The 27,124-nt window shown below is 38.5% G+C and overlaps 2 protein-coding genes and 1 non-coding gene across 14 annotated transcripts in view; 2 read left to right on the top strand and 1 right to left on the bottom strand.

Moving 5' to 3' along the window:
* TMEM130 (transmembrane protein 130) overlaps positions 1-1,886 on the bottom strand; it is a 43,256-nt gene extending 41,370 nt beyond the window's left edge. The window contains exon 1 of one of the 2 annotated variants that reach the window (XM_007498277.3): positions 1,552-1,886. In XM_007498277.3, coding sequence (XP_007498339.2) covers positions 1,552-1,636 — 85 coding nt within the window. In that variant the 5' untranslated portion in view covers positions 1,637-1,886. The remainder of the gene's footprint in view (positions 1-1,551) is intronic. The other variant, XM_007498279.3, reaches the window with a different exon arrangement.
* A 12,102-nt stretch (positions 1,887-13,988) lies between these two features.
* Positions 13,989-27,124, top strand: part of TRRAP (transformation/transcription domain associated protein) — a 186,172-nt gene continuing 173,036 nt past the window's right edge. For 7 of the 11 annotated variants that reach the window (XM_007498285.3, XM_007498284.3, XM_056806503.1 and 4 more), the window contains exons 1-5: positions 13,989-14,307; positions 16,200-16,362; positions 16,761-16,810; positions 24,432-24,542; positions 26,915-27,019. In XM_007498285.3, coding sequence (XP_007498347.1) covers positions 16,263-16,362; positions 16,761-16,810; positions 24,432-24,542; positions 26,915-27,019 — 366 coding nt within the window. In that variant the 5' untranslated portion in view covers positions 13,989-14,307; positions 16,200-16,262. Of the gene's footprint in view, positions 14,308-14,361; positions 14,923-16,199; positions 16,363-16,760; positions 16,811-24,431; positions 24,543-26,914; positions 27,020-27,124 lie in introns of those variants that run through there. The other 4 variants (XM_056806504.1, XM_056806501.1, XM_056806506.1 and 1 more) reach the window with 3 other exon arrangements.
* Positions 16,500-16,686, top strand: LOC130455703 (small nucleolar RNA ZL1). Its single transcript, XR_008913802.1, has one exon. It is a non-coding gene; the product is annotated as a small nucleolar RNA ZL1 (small nucleolar RNA).

Below are 27,124 nucleotides of genomic sequence, written 5' to 3'. Positions count from 1 at the left end.
GTACAACCCAGATTGAATTGTCTATCAACTCTGGGAGGGGGGAGGGAAGAAAGGAGGGAGACAATATGAATCATATAAATTCAGAAAACTTATGTGTAAATTTATTTGCATTTATTAAGCACCTACTATGTACAAAGCTCTATGCTAGAAATAGAAAGTGCAATAGTGGCTGCCCTCAAGAAGCTTTCATTGTAGTGTGTGTGTGTGTGTGTGTGTGTGTGTGTGTGTGTGATAATTAATAATAGTCAGAATAGTTTGCTATTTAACAGAATGCCTAGCCTATAGTAAGCAATTATTATTATTATTATTACAATTTACATATAATTAATATTGGACATCTACAAATGGGAAATGGGAAATAGAAAATGCCTCTTGAAACAACTGAGCTGATCTTTGAGGGGAGCTAGGGCTTCCAAAGAGATATAGATGAGGGGGCAGCTGGGTGATTCAATGGATGGAGAGTCAGGCCCAGAGACAGGAGGTCCTAGGTCCAAATCTGACTTCAGATACTTCCTAGCTGTGTGACCCTGGGCAAGTCACTTAACCCCCACTTCCTAGCCCTTACTGCTCTTCTGCCTTAGAACCAATACACAGTATTGATTCTAAGGTGTAAGGAAAGGGAAGAGAGAGAGAGACAGAGAGACAGAGACAGAGAGAGACAGAGAGACAGAAAGACAGAGGAGAGAGGAGAAGAGAGGAGAGGGAAGAAGAGAGAAGAGAAAGAGAGGTAGAGGTAGAGGTAGAGAAGTGAGAGGAAGAACATTGGAGCCTTCAGGAATAGGCATGGTGGCCAGAGATTGCCTGTTCCAAACCAAGCACAAGATATTTAGCAATCTATGAACTAGACCACCCTGCCCACCCACAGAGGATTTGTTCTTTGCCATGAATCCCCCAAACAGTAACAAAAGAAGGGGGGAGGGGAGGAAGGCTGCAAGAATTTTAACTCCTGGTGTAATCTCACAAAGGGCCCAGGGCGCAATGGCTGTGACTTCTCCAAATCCCCAAGTAGGCTTGGTGGGCAATGTGAGGTGGAGACTAACCCAAAAAAAGAATTACCATTGCTTCCTTCTAGACTGAGTAGGGCTACAACCACCCTTCCAGTAGCCTGTGTAGACTTCTAGAATGTTTGCTCAGTCTCCTGGCCTCCGTTCCCTGGCTGGCCAAGTCCTAGGGAATCCTCCCCTCCCCGCACCCCATATTCTTCAAAGGATATCTAGCTATTAAAAAAAAGAAGAAGAGAAGGAAGAGGAGGATGGAGAGAGAAGAAGGGAGAAAATAGACGGAAAGAGAGAGAGAATGCGGAGATGGAATGAAGTCAATTCTGGACTCCAGAGAAGAAAAGGTTTGGGCAAACGCGCAGAAATAACCATAATAATGACGTGACCTCCCAGTCATACTCTAAGAAGGTGAAGAAAAAAAAGCTCAGTGTCACGAGGGAGACCATGAGCGTGTAAATGCCAATAGCATTTCCTGCCCAGCAACCCGCAAGAATGAGCTGTATTTTAACCAGCACAACTCGGCGGAGTGCGCGGAGGTCGTAAGCAAGCTTACCTGCTGATGACCTGCCTTGGGACACAAGGAGGAAGCTAGCAACCACGAGGATACGGCTCCAGGGGACGAGCACCGCCAGAGCCATTTGCAAGTCCGTGCTCCGAGCGACGGCGAAACCAGAGGAGGCAAACCTGCTGCTGGGGCTGCCCCTTCAGCTCCGAGTCCTAGGTTTCATCACCTTCCTTTTGGTTCAGTGCCTGTCCCTTGCTCCGGGATGATGGGCGTGCAGCCTAGCCCGATGGAGCTCTTGCTGCCACCTAGAGCCCAGCTGGAGCCGCGACGTTGCTTTCAGCTCTCCACACACTTGTCCTACTTTGGTGGGAGGCTCCCCTCCTCCACCAGTCATTTCTAATTGGGGGTAGGGGGAAGAGGGAGGAGCAAAGTCTTCCAAAGCCTGGAAACGCCGGGAACTGCAAGTCATCCTATAACAGATTTAAAGTTGGGAAGGACCTTCGAGGTGGTCTAATTCCAAGGTTCTGAACCGGAGCTCCGTAGACTCTCTGAACTTGGATGGGGGAAAATGACATCATCTTAATTTTCAATAACCTCTAGCCGAGACGTAGCATTTCCTTCAGTTAGGAATGTAGGCAACAAGTCACAGTTGTGTTAGCAATACTTTTGACTTTGCCACCCTTAAAAACCACATATATTTTAAATCACAGTCGTTACAGGTATTGCAAAATATGAACCATGCTTGGCGAAAAACTGAGGGGGTGTCCCTCAATTGGGGAACGGCTGAACAGACTGAGGTATGTGCTGGTGATGGAATACTATTGAGCTATAAGGAATTATGAATTGATTGATTTCTATATGAACTGGAAAGACCTCCATGAACTGATGTGGAGTGAAATGAGCAGAACCAGGAGAACATTAAATATGGTAACTGAAACATTGTAGGATGATCAAAGGTGATTGACTTTGCTACTAATAGCAATGCAATAATCTAGAATTATTCTGAGGGACTTATGAGAAAGAATGCTGTTCACATTGAGGAAAAGAACTGTGGGAGGTGAAACGCAGAAGAAAATCATATGATATCACTTGTTTATAGGGATATATGATTTGGGGCTTCAATGTTTTTTTAAACCCTTACCTTCCATCTTGGAATCAATACTATGTATTGGTTCCAAGGCAGAAGAGTGGTATGGGCTAGGTAATGGGGGACAAGTGACTTACCCAGGGTCACACAGCTGGGAAATTTCTGAGGTCAGATTTGAACCTAGGACCTCCAGTCTCTAGGCCTGGCTTTCAATCCACTGAACTACCAAGCTGCCTCCTGAGTTTCAATTTTAAAAGACTACTCTATCAGAAGAAATGAATAATATGGAAATAGGATTTGAGAGATAATATATGTGTAACCCAGTGAAATTACCTATCAACTCTGGAGGGGGGAGAGAAGAGAGGAGAGAGACAAGAATCATGTAACCATGGTAAAAAATTAAAAATTAAGATAAAAAATGGATCATGCATATTTAGAAATTACTGTAGTTATTAGACCTGCTACAAGAGCAAATGATTGAAGTCTTCCTGTCTATATTTCAATATAGTTGATTTTCTTTATAATCCCAAAACAGAACCAAATACCTTAGTTCAAGTATGACCCCAGGGTCAGTCAACCTCTGTTTGCCTCAGTTTGTTTGTCTATAAAATAGGTGGTTTGTGATGAATATGGAAATGTGTTTTATATGATAGCACTTATATAACCAATCTCAAATTGCTTACTATCTCAGGGAGAGGGATGAGAAGAAAGGAGGGAGAAAATTTGGAACTCAAAATATTAGAAAGTGAATACTAAAAATTTTTACATGTAATTGGAGAGGTGGGGGGAACAATGCATTGCTGAAAAAAATACAAAAAAAAAGAAAATTGATTGTTGTAAGGATCAAATGATAATAGTAAATAGCACAATTTCTGGCACATAGTAAGTGCTATAGGTGTTAGATATTATTGTTATTATTATTATTTTAGACATTTAAAGACTATCAAAAAAGGGTCCATATACTATACTAGATTGCCAAAAAGGCCCATGACTGCTGCCAAATTAATTTGATTGATGCCTTCCTAACTACATTTCATTATAATTTTATTTCCTTATAATCCTATGTATTTGATGAATTTTAGATCATTCTGAGAAGGGGTCTTTACAATGGACTGCCAAAAGGTCCATGACATTAAAAAACAAAAAAGGATGTAGAACCCTGGTCTAGACCAATCACTTTATAATAAAGTCTGCCTCAGGACTCTACACTGCTTTATGTACGTATGCATGTAATTCAGAAGCCACATAGTTACAAAACAAAACCCAAGTTAGCCTTAACTTGTTAGGCCAATGGAGTGTTTTGGTTTTCTGGTTAAGATCGTATTGGGGTGATAGTGGTGGAATGAGTCAGAATCCTCTTATTATTTAAACATTTACCTTCTGTCTTAGAAACTGATTCTAAGTGCCATTTCTAAAGCAGAAGAGCAGAAAGAGCTAGGCAGTTAGGTTCTTGCCCAGCTAAAGTGTCTGAGGCCACATTCAAAACCAGAACCTCCCTAGATTTAGAGCTCCATCCACTGTTCTACTTACCTGCCTCTTGAATCTTTTTTGAAAAGCCTTCTAAAATGTATCAAACTATAAAGAATTCAGAGAAACATGGAAAGAAACAAGCAGTTATTAAGCACCTATATGTGTTAAGCACTTTACAGTTACTCTCATTTGATCCTCACAACTATACTATTATTATCCCCATTTTACAGCTAAGGAAAATGAAGCAAATAGCAATTAAGTGATTTGCTAATAATCTCTAAGGCCAGTGATCTTGGTTCTTCCCACTTCAGGCTCAGTGCTCACTTGCACCACCTAGCTGCCATTTGGAAGACCTAAATGAACCAATCAGAGTGAAGTAAGGAGAACCAAGAAATCTGTAAATAGTGGCTACAACAATGTAAACAGAATGAACAACAAAAAGAAATTAAATGATATGTCATTTAAAGGTTAGCTTAGGAGAAGAATTGAGAAAATGTATCTCTTTATTGAAGATATGCTGACATGACAGTAGAATTTGATAGTTTTGCTGAACCTCTTTTGAAACATTTATCTTAAAACCTAAGGTTCAAGGGAATTCACCTTCCAGAATCAGATTCAGTCCTGGAAAAGCATGATCTCAAAGGTTTGACATCAGGTTCTGGGTTGTTTTTTTCTTTGAAATCTCTGACTCTTTTGCCTTAGCACCACCACCCCAGAGGTCTATGGAAAAAAATATTTTAAACCTTAGACACGGTTCATGACTTCTACCTCCCCTAAAAGAGACTAATAGGACTTTTTCTAGAAAAGACAAAGTAGCATCAATGTACAAAATAGTGGATATCAGTTTTTGACAGATATTTATTTCTCCCACAACAAAATAAATTATTAAAACACTTAAAAGACAAAATCCTTTGTGGATTTTGTATTATCCAGCAAGTATAATTTATGAGTATATATCTTTTGTTCTAACCTAGGGTCCCCACTGTCCTGACTATGATAACTGCTTCCATATTCAGGAGGGCTCTGGGATGCTGCACTTTTCTTCTTGTTTCTGCCATCTAGTTGGAACTCTTTTACCATGACTTATCTCCCCACCTTGCCCACCCCCATTTTCCAATTCTAAAACCATAATTAAATCAACTCTGTCATTTGTTAAAGGATAAGTCAGTATACTTCCCTAGGTTTCAGCTGACCATTCCTAGAATTTTCTAAACTAAAATACTAATCACTGAGGTCTTCTATGTATTGTCTTTCTCCTACCCCATCACCATTAGACTATAAATTCAATGAGGTTAAAAACCTTCCAGGCTTTTGACTTTGCATTTGTATTTTGCTTGGCAGGTAGTGTTTAAAAACACCTTTTCATTTATTTATGTATTCTGTCATTGATGATCCTTTAATCCTTTTAGCTGTACAATACTCTTGCCTATGTACGTATGTGTATATGTATGTATATGTCTACATACACACATGCTTTCTTATATATGGACACATACATTTCCTATAAACAATACACTTCACATATGTAAATATGGAAGTATATATAACATATACATGTCTTTTCCTTTTTTCTTTCCTTCCCTCTTCTTTCTTTCCTTCCTCCTTCCTTCTTTCCTTTATTCCCTCCCTCTCTCTTTCTTTCCTTCTTTCTCTTCCATTTTTCTAAATAATGCAAGGTTAGACAGGAAACCCAACTTCTGCCTGGGAATTTTTCCCAACTGGGAACAACTATATTTGAATTTAAAATATTTCATCTAAAATAAACTCCCTAAAGCCCAAGAGAAGAAAAGCAAATGGAGGATGGGGTAGAGAGAAGAGGGAATATGTTGTTCTGTAGTTTTAAAATGAGCTAATTATTATAACCAGAGTATTATGATGTACTTGGTGAAAAATCCATAAATAATTTTGTTCAGGGTTGAACCCCACTGATATCCAAATGCTTTTACAATTGGTGAAATGGAATGAAACAAATTAATACATAGATGTTTGTCTACAATTGGGAACACAGGCAATTCTAGATTTTGTAGGATTAATCTAAATCTTCTCCTGGATCACTGCCTTATTAGGATGGAGGGGCCTGCATAACTCAATGATGCTATGAGCTCTGCCATGTACAATTGCCCCAGACAGACAAATCATAGTCAAGAGTTCTGACAAAAGGTGATCCACTGGAGAAGGAAATGACAAAACAATCCAGTGTTTTTTGCCAAGAAAACCCTATGAACAGTATAAAATAATAAAAGATATGAGAGAGGAAACAGAATGCCTCCAGTGATAAGGTTTCCAAAATGCTACTGGTGAAGAGTGGAGGACAGCCACAAGTCATTCCAGAACTAATGGAGTGTATTGACCAAAGTGAAAGGAAGCTCAGCTGGAATATCTGAATATCTGAAAGGAATATCTCATGTAATAAAGATCAATATTTCACAGGAACCTAGGCTATATGATTTATGAACCAAGGCAAGGTGGATGTGGTCAAACAGGAGATAGAAAGTTTAAACAGTTGGTATCAGTGAATGAAGGTGGACAGGAATGGGTGAATTTAATTCAGGTGATAATTACATATACTATTATGGGCAAAAGAAGAAGAAAGGGAGTAGTTCTCATAGTCAATAAAAAGATACTGGGATATGATCTCAAAAATGCCAGATAAAATCAGAAGGAAAGCAACAAATTGGGAAGCAGTCTTCATAAAAACCTCTGACAAAGGTTTAATTACTCAAATTTACAAAGAGCTAAATCAATTGTACAAAAAATCAAGCCATTCTCCAATTGATAAATGGGCAAGGGACATGAACAGGCAGTTCTCAGCCAAAGAAATCCAAACTATTAATAAGCACATGAAAAAATGTTCTACATCTCTTATAATGAGAGAGATGCAAATCAAAACAACTCTGAGGTATCACCTCACACCTAGCAGATTGGTTAACATGACAGCTATGGAAAGTAATGAATGCTGGAGGGGATGTGGCAAAGTAGGGACATTAATTCATTGCTGGTGGAGTTGTGAATTGATCCAACCATTCTGGAGGGCAATTTGTAACTATGCCCAAAGGGTGATAAAAGACTGTCTGCCCTTTGATCCAGCCATAGCACTGCTGGGTTTGTACCCCAAAGAGATAATAAGGAAAAAGACTTGTACAAGAATATTCATAGCTGTGCTCTTTGTGATGGCCAAAAATTGGAAAATGAGGGGATGCCTTTCAATTGGGGAATGGCTGAACAAATTGTGATATATGTTGGTGATGGAATACTATTGTGCTAAAAGGAATAATAAAGTGGAGGAATTCCATGGAGACTGGAACAACCTCCAGGAAGTGATGTAGAGCGAAAGGAGCAGAACCAGGAAAACATTGTACACAGAGACTGATACACTGTGGTATAATTGAACGTAATGGACTCCTCCACTAGGGACAATGCAATGTCTCTGAACAATCTGCAGGGATCTAAAAAACACTATCCACAAGCAGAGGATAAACTGTGGAAGTAAAAACACCGATGAAAAGCAACTGCTTGACTACAGGGGCTGAGAGGAAATGACTGAAGAGAGACTCTAAATGAACACTCTAGTGCAAATACCAACAACATGGAAATGGGTTCGAACCAAGAACACATGTGAAAGCCAGTGGAATTGTGCACCGCTATGGGAGAAGTGGTGGGAGGGGGGTGGGGGGAGGAAAAGAAAATGATCTTTGTTTCCAATGAATAATGTTTGGAAATGACCAAATAAAATAATGTTTAAAAAGTAAAAAAAAAATAAACTGATATTGTTGTAGTATTCATTAAATATCTATGATACATTAAAAAAATGCCAGAATTATATCTGTTTGCATCCAAGGCAAACTGTATAACATAACAGTGTCAACTTGAAATCTGGAGACCCCAAGTTTGCCCCATCCTATGAGAATTCGTTTGCCTCCAGGGAGGTCTTGGACTCACCAGTTTCAGACTGAACAATAGATCTTTAAGTATTTGATAATCCCAGTTTAGGTGGGGCTAGCAGATGTAAGCAAATGTCTTAGAAGTTTCTCCCATTAGTTCCCAGGAAGACCAATACCTATGCAGGGACCATCCTTTTAGTATCTGTTGTAAATCTGGCAGTTCCTGATACACCAGCCTCTAGCTAGGGTTTCTTTCTCAAGCCTGTTTGTAGGCTATCTGTGTAGTTTGGACCTCTCATTTCCTTTTAGTCATGGTAATGTCAATCAATCATACTTCCCTGTCCCTTGGTTCCCCAAAAGGTATATAAGTTCCCCAAATTCTATTATTCTTCTGAGAAATCATCTTGTGAGGTGCCTTCTCCCAGGGATACCTTCCTGGAGCCCCAGCATATAGGCCCTGATAGTTTCTGATGCTGGGTTCTATGATCATTGGACCTATTCCTTTCCTAATTAAAGATTTGGGTTTTTTTTTTACTACTTTAGTAGTTCTGTGTTTTTCTCAAGTTAACAACAGTGATACAAATCTATGCTGAAGCCAAAGTTGATCAGTTCTATGAAGATCTATTACATCTAGAAATAACACGACAGAGAGAGAGAGAGAGAGAGAGAGAGAGAGAGAGAGAGAGAGAGAGAGAGAGAGAGGCCACATTCATTATAAGGGATTGGAATGGCAAAGTAAGAAATCAAAAGATAATTGGAGGTGAAGTGACACAGTAGATAGACTATTGGGCCTAGCATCAAGAAGACCTGAGTTCAAATATAGCCTTAGACAACTACTAGTTGTATGATCCTGGGCAAATCACTTAACCCAGTTTGCCACTCTCCTGTCCCCCCAAAATGATTATTGGAATAACAGGCAAATTTGGTCTTTGAGTACTGTGAATTTTAAAACTACTCCACCCTACTCAGACTGTACTTTAGAAGATTTGATTTAGTTATTTCCTGATTGTAACAATGAAGACACTTTCTTTAACAGAATCAGGAATGTCTTGCAGTACTTTACATTACTCCACCCTACTTAGACCTACTTTAGGGGAATATAAAATTGTAATCTCCTGATTGAACAATGAAGGTTCTTAGTTCTCACCTTATAGTGAAGCTAGAACTTAAACTAAGTCTATTTTTAGATCTAATAGAAAAAGATGTTAAGTACCTATAAAGGTTAAATTAATCACAAAAAGGTCAAGTAACTCACAAAAGGTGAGCTTAACAAAGAAGTGTGAAATAGGTCAAAAGATATAATCTAACCAAAGAAGGTGAGAGCTAAAGAATGGGCAGTCCTGGAGAAAAGCATCTGCTGTGATTGGTAGATGTGAAAATTTAGAGGAGGAGACACAAGAGTGAAAGGTCTATAAAAGAGGATGAAAAGTTCAGATTGGGACATTCAGAATTTCAGACATACAGTTGAGTTCAGGTGAGGAACTCAGCCTGGAGGAGCTCCCTCAGACAACTTCCTTGAGACAGTCTCCTGGTGACTTGGGTAAGACTAACTTCCTTTCCCTTGGGCTCAGGGAGGCCACTTTGGCCAAGGCCTTTAACTCCTGCCTGGCTCAGCCTGAGCCAAAGCAGTTTAAATTAACTCTGTCTTCTCTCTCTCTTCTCCTTAATTCCTTCTCTTTATATTAATTTAAATCACCATAATTTCCAGCTGACTTGGGTATTTTATTATTTGGGATTTTCCCTGGCAACCAAATTAATTTAGATTTAAATCACAACGTAAAATTATCCTTACAGTACAATGTGCAAGACAGAGACTAAGAAAGTTTTGTCAAGATGACTCATTGGTCATCGTGATATGGGCAAGGCTGATTGTGGTCAAATTGACTCCACTGCAAGGAAACAAGATCTGTTATAAGAAAATAGAGTAACTGAGTGGTTACAGACAGTTAGCTATCTAGTATAGTAAGGAAGGTAAGCAGGTAAGGAGGTGTGGCAAGTCAAGGTAAAGATGGTCTGCAAAAAGTAAAAGGGGTAAGCAAAGTGGGTGGGGGCTCTTGGGAATGCTTTTTTTTATCTTCATTAGTTACTAAGGAAGGAGTCATTTGTTTGGGTAGTTGTTGCCCTGTATTTCCAAGGAACTGAAGTCAATTTACCCATGGTCCACTTTGGTATGTGTGGCTTTACCCATGATTCACTGTTTTCCCACTTAGGGTAACAAATTGTAATGTTAATAGGATGCTAATGATATGTTAAATAACCTGGGGCATCTTTAGGTCAAGTTTTTCTTTTTTCTGTGAAGATTCTAAGGAAGGTAATGAGTGAGGAAGTTGAGCATTATTCTAATCTAGTCCTGTGTGAGTGGGAAACTGAACCATCTGTACTTGCCACCTAGAGATACCCCCAACTAATGATGTAGGTCCATGTTGTGTAAAGGATAATTTCACCGTTGTGACCTAAACTATATTAATTATTTGGTCTCCATGGATATCCCAAATATAAAAAAAAAATACCCAAGTCAGCTGGAAATTTATGGTGATTTGATTGATACAGTGGAAAGAAATTAAGAAGAAGGAAGAAGGAAAGGGTGTAGGATTTCTCTTGCCTGGCTTGTGCCAGGAGGAAGACCAGAGGCTCTAGGAAGGCAAGGTTTTTGGAGAGTAAAGGAGGAAGGAATCAGCATGAACTCCAAGAGGGCTCAGCCAAGATGCCTGAACCTGAATCAGCTCAAGGGCAAACTCACCAACAAAATTCAGACAAATAGCTTCCACCAGGCCAAGATGTTGGAATGCTTAGCACACTACCCGCTACCAGCCAGAGTCGCCTCTCCGGGGAAAGAGAGTGAAGAAAGGAAGTGACATATCTTATATAGACAGTTTTACGGCACTTTCCTGCGTTTCATCTGTGCCAATAATAGCTTAGCTTGACTTAAGAGAGCCCAGGGGTCTGTCAGCTGTTTCTGCACATGTCAGTTGAAGGCCATCTTCTCAGATACTTAATCCTTGAGTATGGGTGCAGACATTCCTGACCTTGTTAAACTAAGTAGGGTGGAGCAATGTAGAGTTCCCAAGACCTGATTCTGTTAGACCAAATATCTCCATTGTTACAAATCAGGAAATAGCTAAATCAAATCTTCTAAAGTATGGTCTGAGTAGGGTGGAGTAGTTTTAAAATTCACAGCTGACAAATATATGGCACAAGTTCCAGAGGGGGCTGCTGCCCTCCCCCTTTCCACGTGAACCTAAGAACTTTGCTCCTATCACCCACCCCTCTGCCCAGCAGACCAATGGGAGCGCTTCCTCCCTCCCCTGTCTGGAGTAAAGCAGAGGGCTCATATGCGGTGTGAGAGTTGAAGTTTGGGTACTCAGTCTCTAAAGGGTTTGACATCACTGACCTAGGTTATGTCTAATAACTGATGTGAGGAGTTTTCTCATATTTGTGAGTCTAAGCAGCTCACATAAGTCCCATTCTAATCAAACAGTTGTTATTTTTATGCTCATTTGATTGTTTATAGCTGCTTGGCAAGGTTTGTGGGACATTTCAGGCCACATCAATAGTAAACTTTCTTTTTTAAAAACCCCAAAGGAAACTTTACACATGGACAACACCAGATGGTCAATATTGAAATCAGATTGATATGTACTTTGCAGCCAAAGGTGGAGAAGCTCTATGCAATCAGCTAAAATAAGACCTGAAGCTGCTTATTACAAAAATTCAGACTTAAATTGAAGAAAGTAGTAAAAACCGTCAGACCATAGAGGTCTGACCTAAATAACATCCCTTATTAGGAATAAGTGATGAATAAATTTAAGGAGTCAGAATTGGAAGATAAAATGTCTTTAGAATTATGAGTAGAGGTTCACAATATTGTATAGGAGGCAAAAAACAAAAACAAATTCTAAAGAAAAAAAGAGCAAAAGAGCAAAATGGGATGCCTGATAGAAGCTTTACAAATTGCTGTGGGAAGAAGGAAAATGAAAGATAAAGGAGAAGGGGAAAGATATACTCACCTGAATGCAGAACTTCAGAGAATAACAAGGAGAGATAAGGTTTTTCTTAAATGGGCAATGCAAAAAAATAGAAGAAAGCACTGGAATGGGAAGCATAAGAGATCTCTTCAAGAAAATTAGAAATATCAAGGGAACATTTCTTGCAAAAATAGGTATGATAAAAGACTAATATGGATTTAGTAAGGATTTAACATAAATAGAAGAGATTGAGAAAAGGTGGCAAGAAAATACAAAAGAATTATACAAGAAAGATAGTAACATCACTGGATAAGCAAAATGGTGTGGCTACTGATCTAAAGTCATAGATTCTGGAGAATGAAGTCAAGTGGGGTTTAGGAAGCACTGCTAACAATAAGGCTAGTGGACATGGCAGAATTCTAGCTAAGCTATTTAAAATCCTAAAAGATGATGTTGTTAAAGTACTTCAGTATATCAGCAAATTTGAAAAACTTGGCAGTGGTCACTAGATTGGAAAAGATCAGTTTAAATGCCAATTCTAAAGAAGGAAAATGTCAAAGAATGTTCAAATTGCTGAATATTTGCAATAATTTCAGAAGCCAGCAAGGTTATACTTAAGATTCTACAAGCTAGGCTCTAGCAATATATGAACCTCAGTTCATATACCAGAAGAGCAGGCTGGTTTTTTAAAAGGTTGACTAAACTAGAGACCAAGTTGCCAACATTTGTTGAATTATGGAGAAAGCAAGAGAGTTCCAGGAAAAAGTCTGCTTTTGCTTCATTGACTACATTAAATGATGTGTGGATCACATAAAAATGTGTCAAGTCCTCAAAGAGATGGGAGAACCAGATTATTTTACCTGTCTCCTGAGATATGCAGGCCAAGAAATAACAGTTAGAACTGATCATGGAACAACTGATTGGTTTAACATTGGGGAAGGAGTACATGGCAGCTGTATATTGTCACCTTATATATTTGTCATCATAGAACTTATATGTAAAATGCCAGGTTGAATGAATCAAAAGAATGAATTAAGAAATATTGACAGTCTCAAACATATGGATGATAGCACTCTAATGACAGAAAGTGAAGAAGAATTAAGAAGTCTCTTGATGAGGATCAGAGAGGAAACTAGGAAAACTGGCTTTAAACTTAACAAAACAACAAAACAAACCAGAAATATAAACAAACAGAAACTCCAAGATCTTGGTAACTGATTCTATTACTTCCTGGCAAATGGAGGGTGAAGAAACACAAGCAGTGTTACATTTTATAACCTTGGCTCAAAGATCATTGCAGACAGTGACTGCAGCCATAAGATTAAAAGTTTGCTTCTTGGGAGGAAAGTTATGACAAATCTGGACAATATACTAAAAAGCAACGACATCTCTTTGACCACAGAGGTCAAAATAATAATAATAATATAAAAATCAAAGCTATGGTTTTTCCAGTAGCAATGTACTGCTGTGAGAGCTGGACTAGAAGAAAAACTGATTACTGAAGAACTGAAGCTTTGGAATTCTGGTGCTGGAAAAGACTTTTTGAGAGTCCTTTGGACAGTAACAAGATCAAATCAGTTAATATCTAAAGAAATTAATTTCTACCAGTCCCTGGAAGGTCACATACCGAAGTTGAATCTTTATTTTGGTTACCTAATAAGAAGACAGGATTTACTGATTTTGGGAAACATTGAAGGCAAAATAATGATGAATGGATAACATCATGGAAACAATGAATGTGACCTTGGGCAGTGCTATGGTTCTCAGAGTCAAGAAGTCAACAATCACTTAATCCAAATCATTTAATCTTTCAGGTCTCCCTTCTTTCCAACTTTGAGTCTCCAGTCCTATGCACACACTTTGGGTTTGTTACAGCCTTCTCATTCTCCCACCAGGCGTGAGAAAATAAACTGAGAAGGTTTAGGAGATGAAGTGAAACCTACTAATAATTATCTTTTAGCAAGGCTGTTCAGTTCTCAGAGGAGGGAAACAAACCACTAACAAGATACTTAGTATCTATGGGCAGGACACAATTGCTAGGCTATTGCAATGATTACTTTTAGTCCAGTCCCTTCAGTCTTGGGTGCTTAACATGATGAGACTATACTTAAGCATCTTACAGACATAGAGGCTTAAGCCTTACACTGCTCCCAAGAGATGTCTATTACCCTAAGGGTACTTTTCCCCCCTGCTTTGGGCCAGGCCGCACCCAGTAACTCATAGATGACACCTGACTGGTGCTGCTTCTGTGGACTAAATTTTTGATTGGCTGCCCAGCGCGCGGGGGGCAGCACAGGGGAGAGCCTGTCGCTTTAAGCGGGGGCGGAGATTCTGCCGGGCGGCAGCTTTGCTCAGGGAGCCATGGGCCTGCTTGCTGCAGGGAAAGCTGCAGCCTCTCTGGGTGAGTGAGCAAACGTTCCATCTAGCCGCGCTCCCTCCGAACGTTCCCCGGCGGGGGGTGGGCTGGGGGAAGGGAGCGTGCTTCCCCGGGTGGGCTTTCTGCGGCAGGCTGGGTTCCCTGAGCGCGTGCGCAGGCGAGTCCGCCTGAAGCCCCGGTGCATGGGAGCCAGGAGGCCTTTCCAGTCCCGGACGTAGTTGAGGGTGATGCTGGGGCAAAAGGGTGCTGGGGCATCGCACCTGAGTCCCTTCTCCTGCCCTCCTTACCCACTTTCGTCCGAGACCGGGCCGGGAGGCCTATTCTGAGGCTTCCCACCTACATATTACTCTTAGATAGGGTAAAGTGGGGGGGGGCGGAACGAGGGAAAGGCCAAGGCGGCTTTTGGAATTGACCCTCTGCGGTTACCGTAGCACCGGCCGGGGCAACGGTGAACTCTTCTGCACTGCAACAAAGAAGGGAACCTGAGGAGTATTTGGGGTCGGGTTAGGGTTGGGAAGAAGTGACACCCCGCCCCCCTCTTCCAACGGCGTGGACAGGCCCACTGAGGAGGGGGGATCCGATTCGAATTCCTGACTCCCTGCGTGAAGCTCTGATCTCTTAGTCCGCGGTCTAGAGAAGGTTAGCGGCAGCAGCGCCCCCACCCGGAGCGGAGGCGGCCTCGCAGGCGTTGTAGGATGGGGATGGGGGTGGGGCAGGGGTGAAGGCGAGGGGGCCAAGTTGGAGGGCCTGGGGCTTTCTCCGGACCTGGGAGGTCTGGGATGGAGGATGCTGGGAGGTTTTCCGGGAGGGGACTGGGTTGAGGGGGAGCTACCCGGAAGTGGATGCCGGGAGCCCCGACTATCACTGATGCCCACTCTACCCCTTCTCTGAGAGTTATCGGGGGCCCCCTTCCATACCCCTACCCAGGCTGGGAGGTTGAGGGGGTTAAGGAGAAAGGAGTGATGGATGGGGTAGGGGGAGGAGCTCTGTGGGGAGCCCCAGAAGTCTGGGTCTCTTGGAAACCAGTGCCTCATCCACTGACGACTCACTACCAGGCCCTCCTTATTTAAAGAGACTAAGCCCTGGGGGTAGGGAGGGAAGGTACTTATCCCAGGCCTGTGATAGCATCCTGCATTTGGGGCTTTTTAAATAACCTTGATGCGATTGGGGGCTCTGGACTCTTGTGACCAGGGAGAGGGGGGAGGGGAGGGAGTTCTGTTCTGTCTCTGTGACCAGAACAGATCTACACTAGTGAAGTTATTGTCTCCATCATCTCTGAGTGAATTTGAGGTTACTAGGGAGCATGTCAGGAGAGCTCCTTTGCTCTGTAAGTACATCATGACTGATAAGGAAAAGAGAGAGGCCCCTGAAAGTTAGCAAATTTAGAAGAATGAGTGTTGTAACTTAGGAAGATGTTTCTCTACTCATGAAGCAGAGAAAGTCTCATCTTCATTGAAAGTGAAGAAGTCTGGACATTGAATAGAAAAAAAAACTGCATGTTGCATATGTTTAAAGGGCAGCAGAATATGAGAATTTAGGCTAAAGAAAACCTTTCAAAAATTAATGGATTAGGGGGCAGCTGGGTGACTCAGTAAATTGAGAGATAAACCTAGAAATGGGAGGTCCTGGGTTCAAATTTGGTCTCAGATACTTCCTAGTTGTGTGACACTGGGCAAGTCACTTAACTCATATTGCCTATCCCTTACCAGTCTTCTGCCTTGGGACCAATATACAGTTTTGATTATAAGAGGGAAGGTAAGAGTTTAAAATTTTTTTTAAATTCATGGATTAACTGGCTTTGTATTTGGGTTTATAGGCAGAAATATCTGAAATAAACATTTAGAATTAAGCTCTAGGAAGTTTACAGGCATATGTCCTGGAATACTGAGATAATGTATGCCTTTTTGTAAAAATAGGTTGGATAGTCTAATGACCCTGACTCCATTCTTCTAAGAAACACAAACTAAATCAAAAGAAAAATGGCATTTGTTGCAACACCCGGGGCCACAGTGGTTGACCAAACCACTCTGATGAAAAAATACCTTCAGTTTGTGGCTGCTCTTACAGATGTAAATACACGTAAGTTGATTTTTTTCCCCCTTGCTATTTCAGAAAGCACAGTTATATGACTTATTTGCTCCATTATTAAATTGAAATTCACAGTCAGATAAATGATGGCATTAAAGCTCACTTTACATTTCCTTTCCTCTTTTTGTTGAGAAGCAAAATGATGGATATTATTGGTTGGAGCCCTAAAGAGGCAATATGAATGTATATGAATGACTGTATGTGCGCGCACTTGTGCCTGGATGTATGACTGGAGTATGAATGAGGATAAGGACCTAGTTATTTGCCTTTTTTTATAGGGCCATGATATTCAAACTGATAAGATCTGATTGCTTCTTTTTCATAATAAGTCTAATAGTTGTAGGATTTAAAAAAATGTCAATAACTTGAATATATTTTGCTATTTATAGCGGATGAAACAAAACTGAAAATGATGCAAGAAGTTAGTGAAAATTTTGAGGTATGCCTTAAAACTTTGTTTCTATTTTGAAGCCGTGTCAATATTCTCTTAGTTTTAACAATATTTGATGACTTATATCCCCTTTTATTTTCAGGGCCTTACTAACCTTCCATTCATCAGTGTTCACCACCTGAAATTATCCTTAACTCTTCACATTATTCACCATATCCATTTATTTGCCAGGTGTTGACATTTCTACTTCTATAACATGTTCCATATCTTTTCCCTTCTCTCCTTTCATATAGTCTTTAGTCTTATTCATCACCTCTAGCCTAGACTATTGTAATAGCCTCTTAATTTATCTCCCTCCTGCCAGGCCCCTTTTTTGCCAAATTTATATTCCTAAAACCCAAATTTTACCATATCATCTTCCTACTCAAGTCTTTTTAGTGTAACTCCCTGTTCTTTCTAGGGTAAAATAAAGAAATTGCCAGCTTTGTGTTTAAAACCTTCTACAATATGACTCTTGTCTACCTTTCCACTACTGGTTTATGTTACTCTTCTTCTTACACTCTATATTCCAGTGAAACTGGCGTGCTAACTGTTCTTTGTACCTGAAATTTTATCTCTTGATTTTGAGCCTTTGCAGAGGTTTGGAATGTATTTCTGCCTCTTAGAATTTCTAACTTTCTTCAAAACCTAGCTCAGGTGTCACTTCCCACCTGAAGATTCACTCAGCGCTCCTCTAATTCATGTTGTCTTTTGAAATTAGTTTCTGCATAATTTGTTTTTTCAGTGATAATTAATCATAGCATTATTAATATTCATAATAGCTAGCATTTATATAGTGCTTTAAGGTTTATAAAGCACTTTACAAACATCTAATTTTATCCTCACAAAAGCCCTGGGAAGTAGGTTTTATTATCCTCATTTTTAGAGGATGAAATTGAGACAGAGGATTTAAGTGACTTGACCAGAGTCACATAGCTGGTAATTGAAGCAGCATTTGAACTCAGGTCATCTGACTTAAGGTCCAGCACTTATCTCCTATTAAACCTAGCTAACTCCTAGGTATTTATGTACTTATGGGCATGCTGTTGTAGAATGTAATCTTGAGGTCAGAATTGTTTTGTTCTGTGTGGCATGAGTGTGGCATGTAATAGGTGCTTAATTGTTGTTGAATTATAGTGAATATTTATTTAATTTTGATATTATATATTACTATAGAATTGAGATTGAGACAAGCTATAGAATTCTGATTATCTTATGCTCTAGCTAGGATCTGTAATTGTCATTATCTTGTTGCTTATTTATTCCCAATAATATACTGAGGAGTTGTAGTATGGTGCATTGGAAAGAGTGCTGGATCAGAGCAGTTGGGTTTTAGACCTGGTTTTGCCAGTCACTATCATTGTGAGCTTGGGCAGTCACATAATTTTTTTTTTGCATCTCACTTTATGAATCTGTAAAATTAAGGGTTTAGACTTGAGGTTTTCCAAGGTTATTTCCATTCTAAATCTAGGATTCTATGATCCTTTCATTTTTAATTGAGTTGGATTATTTTTTTCAACAGATACCATCAGAATTCATTAAAAAATTTCATGTATATTTAAAAAGTTTTTTAAAATCCTTACCTTCTGTCTTACAGTGTATGTTAAGAATCAGTTCTAAGGCAGAGGAGTGGTAAGGGGCTAGACATTTGGGGTTAAGTGATTTGCCAAGGGTCACACTACTAGGAAGTATCTGAGGCCAGATTTTAACCCAGGTCCTCCTGACTCTTAAGCATGGTGCTCCATCATATGTTTATAATACTGCCTTTTTGTAGTTGGATTCAGCTTATGTTCCAACGATTATGTTTCTACTTTGTATGATAATAGAGAAAATCCTAGATTAGAGTTCTGTAAACAAGCAAGAATTCTCAGCAGCTTGCTAGCTTCTGTTGATCTGGAAAACCCTCAGGATGCTTAGATATATAGCCAGAAGTTTGTGTTAGCTGATCTTGAGTTATCCATCTTTTCCCCCACTCTGCATTTCAAAATCCATTTTCATCATTCTACCCACTTCTGTTGCTTCCAGTCTCTGATGAAGAGGTGAGACTTCTCCTGGCCTTAGCTAATGTCTCTACTTATGCCCTTATTCCCTTCCCTTCCCATCTTTCTTCTTCCTCCTCTTTTCTTTTTCTTATCTTCAGTCTCTCTTCTTTCCCCTACAAAATTAGCCATTTTTCTCACCCATCCTTAAGAAAACTTTTTTGCTTGACCGCTATCTTTTCAGGCTTTTGGTCTCTATCTCTTCATTCTCAAAACTCCAAACTATTAGTAAGGTTTGTATGTACCGATTGCCTCCATTGTCCTCCTCTTCATCTGGTTTTCTATCTCTTGCACTTTGACTTTTAACTTCACTATTCAACTGAAGATTTCCTTTAAAAAGTTACTAGTAATCTCTTAACCATTAAGTTATTTGATAAGCAGTCCAATGACCTTTCCTTAATTGTCATTCTGCCTGATCTTTGTGTAGCTTTTGAGAGCACTGAACACTTTTTTCCTCCTGTGGCTTCTGGGATACTGTTATCTTTTGATTTTCTTTGTCTAACTTTTCTTTCTTTGTCTCCTTTTATAAGATTAAAATTAAGGGTTTGACTAAATATCTGAGAATTCTAAGGTAGTACAGTGGTCACTGATTTAAAAATATCATAGCTCAAGTCAAATTAACTTTGAATAGCTTTGTTTGCAAAAAAGGTGGAAAGAGTGAAAGTAGAGAAATATGAAAGAGGTTAGAGTAAGAAGTCTAGCTTATTACCTTGAATGTTGGTAAGTAGGGCTCATTAACCCTTTAGCCAAAGGACTCAGTGGTGAATTAAACAAGGATTCAATCCACTTGACCTCCTTCAAGAAGGGGAGGCCTGTCCAGAATTAATCTCTCCAGAATCCAGGAAAGGAGGGTCAGCTTCTCACTCACCAAAGACAAAGCTCCAAAGGAGAAGATCCAGGTGCAGTCTTACCAGAAGCAATCCAAAAGCCAGAGTCCTAGGTTGAACTCTCAAGTCACAGCTTCAAGCTGCAGTCCTAGTCCAAGGTTCTCCAAACCAAAAATTCAGACTGAAGACCCCTTCGACAGGAAGTTCAAGACTTTATAGTCCTTTTTCCATGTTACTTCCTGTCACTTCCTCCAGCTACAGTCCATCAATTTGCTTAGCACTGTCCAAGGGGTGGTCAATTGCTTCTGGAGTTGACATCCACTTTAGCAAGTGGCTTGTGAACCTCCCCTACTTAGTGTTAAGTAGGGATGTTTTCAGTTTTTGTTGATTAATTTAAAAATAGGCAAGGGATAATTAATCCTGTCTTCACACTTTGCTGGATTCTCCGTCTTTGTGTTTGAGTCCCTATTCTTTATCCACTTTGAGGGATCTGTCAGAGCCCAAAGGTTTATATGAATAATCCTTGTACTAAAAACAAGGTCTAGTTAATTTAGGTAGAAGGAGTTTGGGAATATAAAAACAAAAATCACTGGAATAAACCTAAAAAAGCAGTATGGATAGAATTTCTGTGGAATGTTAGAAATTCTCTCTCTGTCCTAAAAAATTGTTTTATTTTCTTCCTCCCAATTAGGTCCCAGCTCAATTCAGTTGGGGACAGAATTAGTTGATATTAACTCAAGTCCATGTACCACAGATTCTTACTTGCAACAGTTCTGGCTGATATTATGGGAGTATGCGGGCTTAACTTAAAACTTCTGCAGTTCTACCAATCTCATGTCCCATAAAATACTCTTAACCATTGTGTAGGTATCTCTTAATGGCTCTGTGCTGCTTGCACCTCTTGTCTCTCCATTATCTTCCTTGATGATCTCATTAGCTCTCCTGGGTTCAATTATTATCTTTGTGCAGACCTCCAAACATATTTATTCAACTTTCTTTATTCTCTTGAACATGAGTCCTAACTGCATTCCATCACCTGATTATTTCCCAGGCATATCAAATTCACCTTGTCCATAATTACTAATTTCTGCCTAAAATTACTCTTCCACCAAATTTTGCAATTTTTGTTGATGACATCCTTAGTTCTTCCAGTTACTCAGTTTCATAACCTTGGAGTTATCTTTGATTCTTTTCTCTCTCAATCCCAATATCTAACCATTTACCAAATCTCCTTTACTCTTCCTCCAAATAACTTTTTCACCTTAACCTTGTTCTTTAATCACATGGCAGTTACCCTAGTTCAGACCCTTATCTGTCACCTGGATTATTGCAAAACTTCTCAGAAGTTTCACTGACTTCAGTTTCTCTGCTCTTCAATCCTTCCATATGGGTATAAAATGACTATTCCCAAAATATAGGTCTGAACATGTAACAACCTTCTTTTTCCTACCCCAGAAGAGAAATCTTTAATGACTTCTTGTCACTTTTAGGATAAAATTCAAATAAACTCCTTTAGAGCCCTTCAAAATAAAGATTTTACTTGCTTTTCCAAGTCTTCTTCATATTGCTTCGTTATATACGCTGTACTTCCCAGTCACATTGATTTGTTAGCTGTTTACTGAACCTGGCATTCTATCTCTAGTTTTCATTGAGTCATCTCCAAAATTCACCGCACTCCCTTGTGGTGTAATCCCTAGCTTCCTTTAAAACCCAGCTCAGATCTCCTCTCCTACATAAGGTCTTAATAACTGGTCTTCTTAATTAATATTACTTTCCTTGGAATTATTTAATTTTTTTTAATTGTACATAATTCTCCAGTGGAACATAAGCTCCTTGAGGGCAGTGCCTAGTGTAGAACATAAGTAACAAACAATATTTGTTGAATTTTCAAATTTGTAGCAGAATGAAAGTGTCAAATAGGCAAACATTTGTTATAGCATACCTGGAGCTTTGCAGAGTAATGCTGTTGAATTATCCAAAACCCATAATAATGGTTTTTTTTTTAGGCAAGGTTCACAAAAGTAATTCTTATAAAGAACCAAGAAATTAGAATAATGGCTTTATATTTTAGATCAGTGGATCTGTGATCTTAACAAGGTAGCTGTACCTTCAGTGTTACAAATTATGATTTCTATACTTTTTTATCTTTTGTGTTTGTCCATGGCATGTTCTCCCTTAAACTTCTTGTGGGTCTTTAATATTTTGTGAAGCTTCAACCATTCTAGCCCTCGGGTATCTGTTTTCCTATTATCTTTGCTCTTAGTCCCTGACCCACTCATTCCTTCTTCATCAGACACAGTTTCAGAGGATATAAATGGGCGCTTTATATGGTAATAATCTCTACTCCCCCAAGTCCCAGTAGTTAGAAAAAAGATCATATCATAAATTTAAAGCAGGAAGGGACCCTTAGATGTCACCTCCTTACACCATGAGGAAACTGAGTCTCTGGTGAATTGATTTGAGCATAAGTGGCAGAGATGATGAAGACTTAATACTAGGAATTTGAGAAATCAGTTCCTTGTCTCCTTGAACATGTTTAAATTTGGGGGCATTTAATAGGTTATAACAAGAGATCTTCCCGTTTTAAATTGTGTGGGTGATTCACATGGATCAAAATGATGAATTAAAATTTTGGTGGGATAACATGAAATAATCCTGTCCTTGAATACACTACAAGTTGAGTATACAACTAGAACTTAATATTTAAGAAAAAAAAATTTTATTACTATCTGCTTTTATATTTCCTGATTCTTCTGGTATCTCCCTTTTCCTCTTCATTCCTAGGGAACCATCTCATATAACAAGGACTAAAGGAAAAAAATCAATAAAACTTATTGGTACATTGAAAAAAATCTGAAAATACATGCATTGCTCCACACTTGTGGATCTTCCACCCCTGCAAAGGAGGAGGAGTTGCCTAGTGGTGTCATTTTTAAACAATAAATCTTTGTTTTATCTTTTGTTTTTAGTTCATCTAGATTTCCTAATATCTTCTTTTCCCCATTATCTACCTATCTCTATTAAAAAAACAAATTTAAAAAATGAACCCTCCCCCCCAAATTAATGACTATATTTAAATTATATGTTTTTCACTTTATAGTCTTCTAAAAAGATGTATGTGGAGGAAGTGTATTTTTAATTCTCTTCTTTGGGTCAATTTTGTCCTTTATTTTGGTAGCATTTGTTTTCATTTGCTTTGCTTTCCATTTACATTGCTGTGGTTTTTTTTTCTTTCTTATTTGATTTCCTTTGTACCAGTTTTTTAAAAGTTTTCTCATGCTTCTCTGTATTTCTCATAGTCATTATTTGCTAAATGCATAGTAATATTTAACTTCATTCATGTACCTACAGCATGTTATTCATTTTCCATTTGATGGACATTGACATTGTTTTTAGTTATTTGTCCTTGAAAAATGCTGCTATAAATATTTTGGTGTAAGTGGAGCCTTTCCTTTTGTCATTGACCTCTTTGGAGTACCTATATACCCAGCAGTAGAATCTCTGAATTGAAGGATATGGACATTTTAATCACTTTATTGGCAGAATTCCAAATTGCTTTATAGAATCATTGTACCAATGAAAAAAGTACAATAATGTATTATTAACGTGAATGAGTTAGTCTCAATTATTAGTGTTTTTGTATTGGTTATTGTTTTAAAATCTGATATGGGGGTATAATGTTAGAAAGAGAACCCATCAAAATAATTTTAGAATTTTTGAAACTTAGGTCCTTGTTGGTCCTCTTGAATTAGATTTTAACTGTCATTTTATTTTATTTAAAATTGCTTTGTCACCTCTATGTAAATGTCTTCCTTAATCACAAATCAGTACTTACCTTTTAGTTTCACTATGGTATTTCCTGAGTATTCAAGTAACACCTCATATTCAATATAGTTGAAATTGAACTCATTTTCTTCTTTTCCCCGACTCTAAACTTGCATATTCCTTCCAACTTTTGTTTTTGTTTATGGCATTATTGCCCTTCAGGTCACTGAGGCCCTAAAATTAGACCCTTCTGTTTCTTTCATCTCCCATATCTAAACGAGATACATTTTGATAATTCTACCTATACATGGCACAAAAGTTTCTTTCCCCTCTTCACCTCTTAAAGTACCATCACCCTAGTTCAAGCCCTTCTCTCCTCTTGTATAGATTGTTGTAATGGTTAGATGAATGCCTCTTTTTTAGTAACTTTCCTACTTTCAGACTCTATAACCCATTATTCACATGGATTATAATACTTAGATTATTCTTAAAGCATTCTCTTGCTCCACAGCCTTTTTTGGCTCCCTGTTACTCAAAGCATAACATACAGACTTCTTAGACAGGCTTTTAAGACTCTCCATAATCTTGTTTTAACCTGCCTTTCCAATGTTACTAGGACCTTATTCCAACCTTATTGCTCTCTCCCTCAGATATTCCTACAATACTGTTCTCTAGTCATTTACTTCTGCCATATTATACCTTGTATAATAATAATATAATGTATATTACCCTACCCCCACCCCAAACCTCCCCATGTAAGGTGCTTTGAGTACAGTGAGTGCCATTTTTCATGTTTGTACCCTGCAGTGCTTAGTACAATGCCTTCCATACTGTAATTTGATAAATGCTATCCAAAGCATTTCAAACATATTGGATGTTTGTAGTTATTTTGGAAAATAGTTTCTCAGCAGCCTCAGCATATAAATGATTTTTTAAAAATTTAAAATGAAAATAATACTATTAACAATATTTTTTCTTGGTTTGTTTTTGTGTAAATAGAATGTTACATCATCCCCTCAGTATTCTACATTCCTAGAGCATATTATCCCTCGATTTCTTACATTTCTACAAGATGGAGAAGTTCAGTTTCTGCAAGAGAAACCAGCACAGGTAATCTCTTTAAAATATCAGTTATCCTGTCAAAAAGAAAGAAATACAGTGTTCTAGTAGTACCTCATTTATAAAATGACTGTACTCAAACTAGAAAGTTCATGGTATAGATTAAGAATCAGTAAAAATTTCTGTATTGAGGATAACCTTGTCAAAAATTATTGCTTAGGGAGCAGCTGGTTGGCTCAGTGGATTGAGAGCCAGGCCTGGAGACCAGGAGGTCCTGGGTTCAAATTTGGATCAGGCAGTTTCCAGCTGTATGACCCTGGGCAAGTCACTTAACCCTCATTGTCTAGCCCTTACTGCTCTTCTGCCTTGGAACAAGTACACAGTATTGATTCTAAGACAGAAGGTAAGGGGTTTAAAAAAAAAAAGAATTACTTAGTTGATAAAATTTCTTGTTAAAATTTGTTTAGGTGCTCTGGTAAATGCATGCTTCTTTTTTTTTTCTCCCTCCCCATTACCATCTTTTTTCTTTTGAACTTAAGTTATTTAGCCACTAAATTATTTTGGTGACTTTATTTGGACTATCATAATAGTTCATATTATGTCTAATAGACTATCATTTAACTAGTTGCCTGTGCTTTAATTTCCAGATTGCCTAGGCTTTGCTAGGCAATCTTAATTAATGTGCAAATTAATCTTAATGCACAATTCTGATCAAATAATAATAATAATTATTATTTTTTAAACCTTTACCTTCCGTTTTGGAGTCAATACTGTGTATTGGCTCCAAGGCAGAAGAGTGGTAAGGGCTAGGCAATGGGGGTCAAGTGACTTGCCCAGGGTCACACAGCTAGGAGAGTCTAAGCCACATTTGAACCCAGGACCTCCCATCTTTAGGCCTGGCTCTCAATCCACTGAGCTACCCAGCTGCCCCCCAAATAATTATTTATTTGATATTCAGATAACTTCCTTGGCTTCCCTTTGTCTACTTGAATAAAATTTTAACTCCTTAACTTGACATTCAAGACTTTCAAGAGTTTGGCTCCATTCTAGCTTCCAGGTATATATATCACACTCTTCTTCATTTCAGCTAACTTTGACTGTTGTTCAGGCCCCCAGACACATCTTATTTTTTCCAACCTCCACAGCTTTGCTCATGCTGTTCCCTGTGTCAGGAAAGTTCTACTGCTTGCCAGGCTTTCAAATTTTCATTTAATCCTACCATTAATCCTACCATTCTCTAGCTTAAATTAAACTTTTGGAAGACTTTACTGATTAAATTTACCACTTAGTTACTAACACTGGCCTAGCACAGAGTCTTGAATGTAGCAGATACTCAGTCATTGTTCCTTGAATGAGTTAGTAAATGATTGTTCATTGGTTAATTTCAAGTGTTAGTCATCACATTGTAGAAATGTTATTTAGTGAAATAGTTTGAGTAAGGTTTTTACTGTGCTGTGGATGAAAGCACTTGACTTAAATTTTTGGATACCTAATACAAGTGTTTATCTAAGATCGATTTTAAAAGTATAAAAATTTGCAGTTCCTGATATATCTCATAGTTGGATTCATTCTTATCTTTATGATATTAGTATGATTTCTAATGATTCTGATTAGTTATCTGAGGGAATGAGAGACAGGAAGAAATAGTGCATAGGATGGCAAATATAGATATCACCTCCACTCCCTCCCTGACCAGTTATTCTAAATTGAGAGTCACAAACTCATTGTCCTACAATGTCAGAATGATTTATTGATTTAGAAATTGAATTCTAGAATAGGGAACTCCTGTCATTATGGAAACCCAGTGGAATCTGAGACTAATACTAAAGTTCTCTTAACTCCTGGTGTCATAGTTTTTCTATTATATCATGCTGTTCCCATATTCTGATCTTTTTGAATTTCTGATAGGTTGTGAAATTTGACAGTGGAAAACAAAGGTGATGGAGATTATAGCCTTATTACTTCATCTTTAGAGATTGAAAATACTTAAAAATTATGATTTTTTTTTAGTTCATTTCTTTAGACTATGTAGAAAATAACTCATTGGGGCAGCTAAGTGGCATAGTAGATAGAGTGCTAGTGTTGGAGTCAGGAGGACTTGTGTTCAAATTTGGCCTCAGACACTTCTTAGCTGTGTGACCTTGAGCAAATTGCTTGACTCCAGTTATTTTGCTACTCTTCTGCCTTAGAATTAATACTAAGATAAAAGGTAAGAGTTAAAAAAAAAAAAGAACCATCAATCCTGCTTTAAAACAAATCCATATTAAAATAATAAGATTAACAAGTTTAAATGTATAGACTTTGTCAGACTGCACTGGTTCTTCCATAGTGGCCGAGTTCCCCAGAGGAATGAGAAGTTTCAGTTCCAATTCTTACAAAAAATTGTTTTTTAAAACTTTCTTAATTTTCTTCTTTCCTTTTAGCAATTGCGGAAACTAGTCCTCGAAATAATTCATAGAATACCAACAAATGAACATCTTCGTCCTCATACCAAAAATGTTTTGTCTGTGATGTTTCGATTTCTGGAGGTAACTGTGAAAAAGAATTCCAATTGCTCAATCATGTTTAATGAAGACAACATTTTCTTCTCTTTAAAGAAAGGGGATGATTGTGGCTTATATGGAAGGCTGAGA

This window comes from Monodelphis domestica, chromosome 7 (assembly GCF_027887165.1).
Source record: "Monodelphis domestica isolate mMonDom1 chromosome 7, mMonDom1.pri, whole genome shotgun sequence".
Lineage (NCBI taxonomy): Eukaryota > Metazoa > Chordata > Mammalia > Didelphimorphia > Didelphidae > Monodelphis > Monodelphis domestica.
The sequence above is the reverse complement of the archived record's forward strand: the minus strand, read 5'-3'. Positions and strand labels throughout refer to the sequence as shown.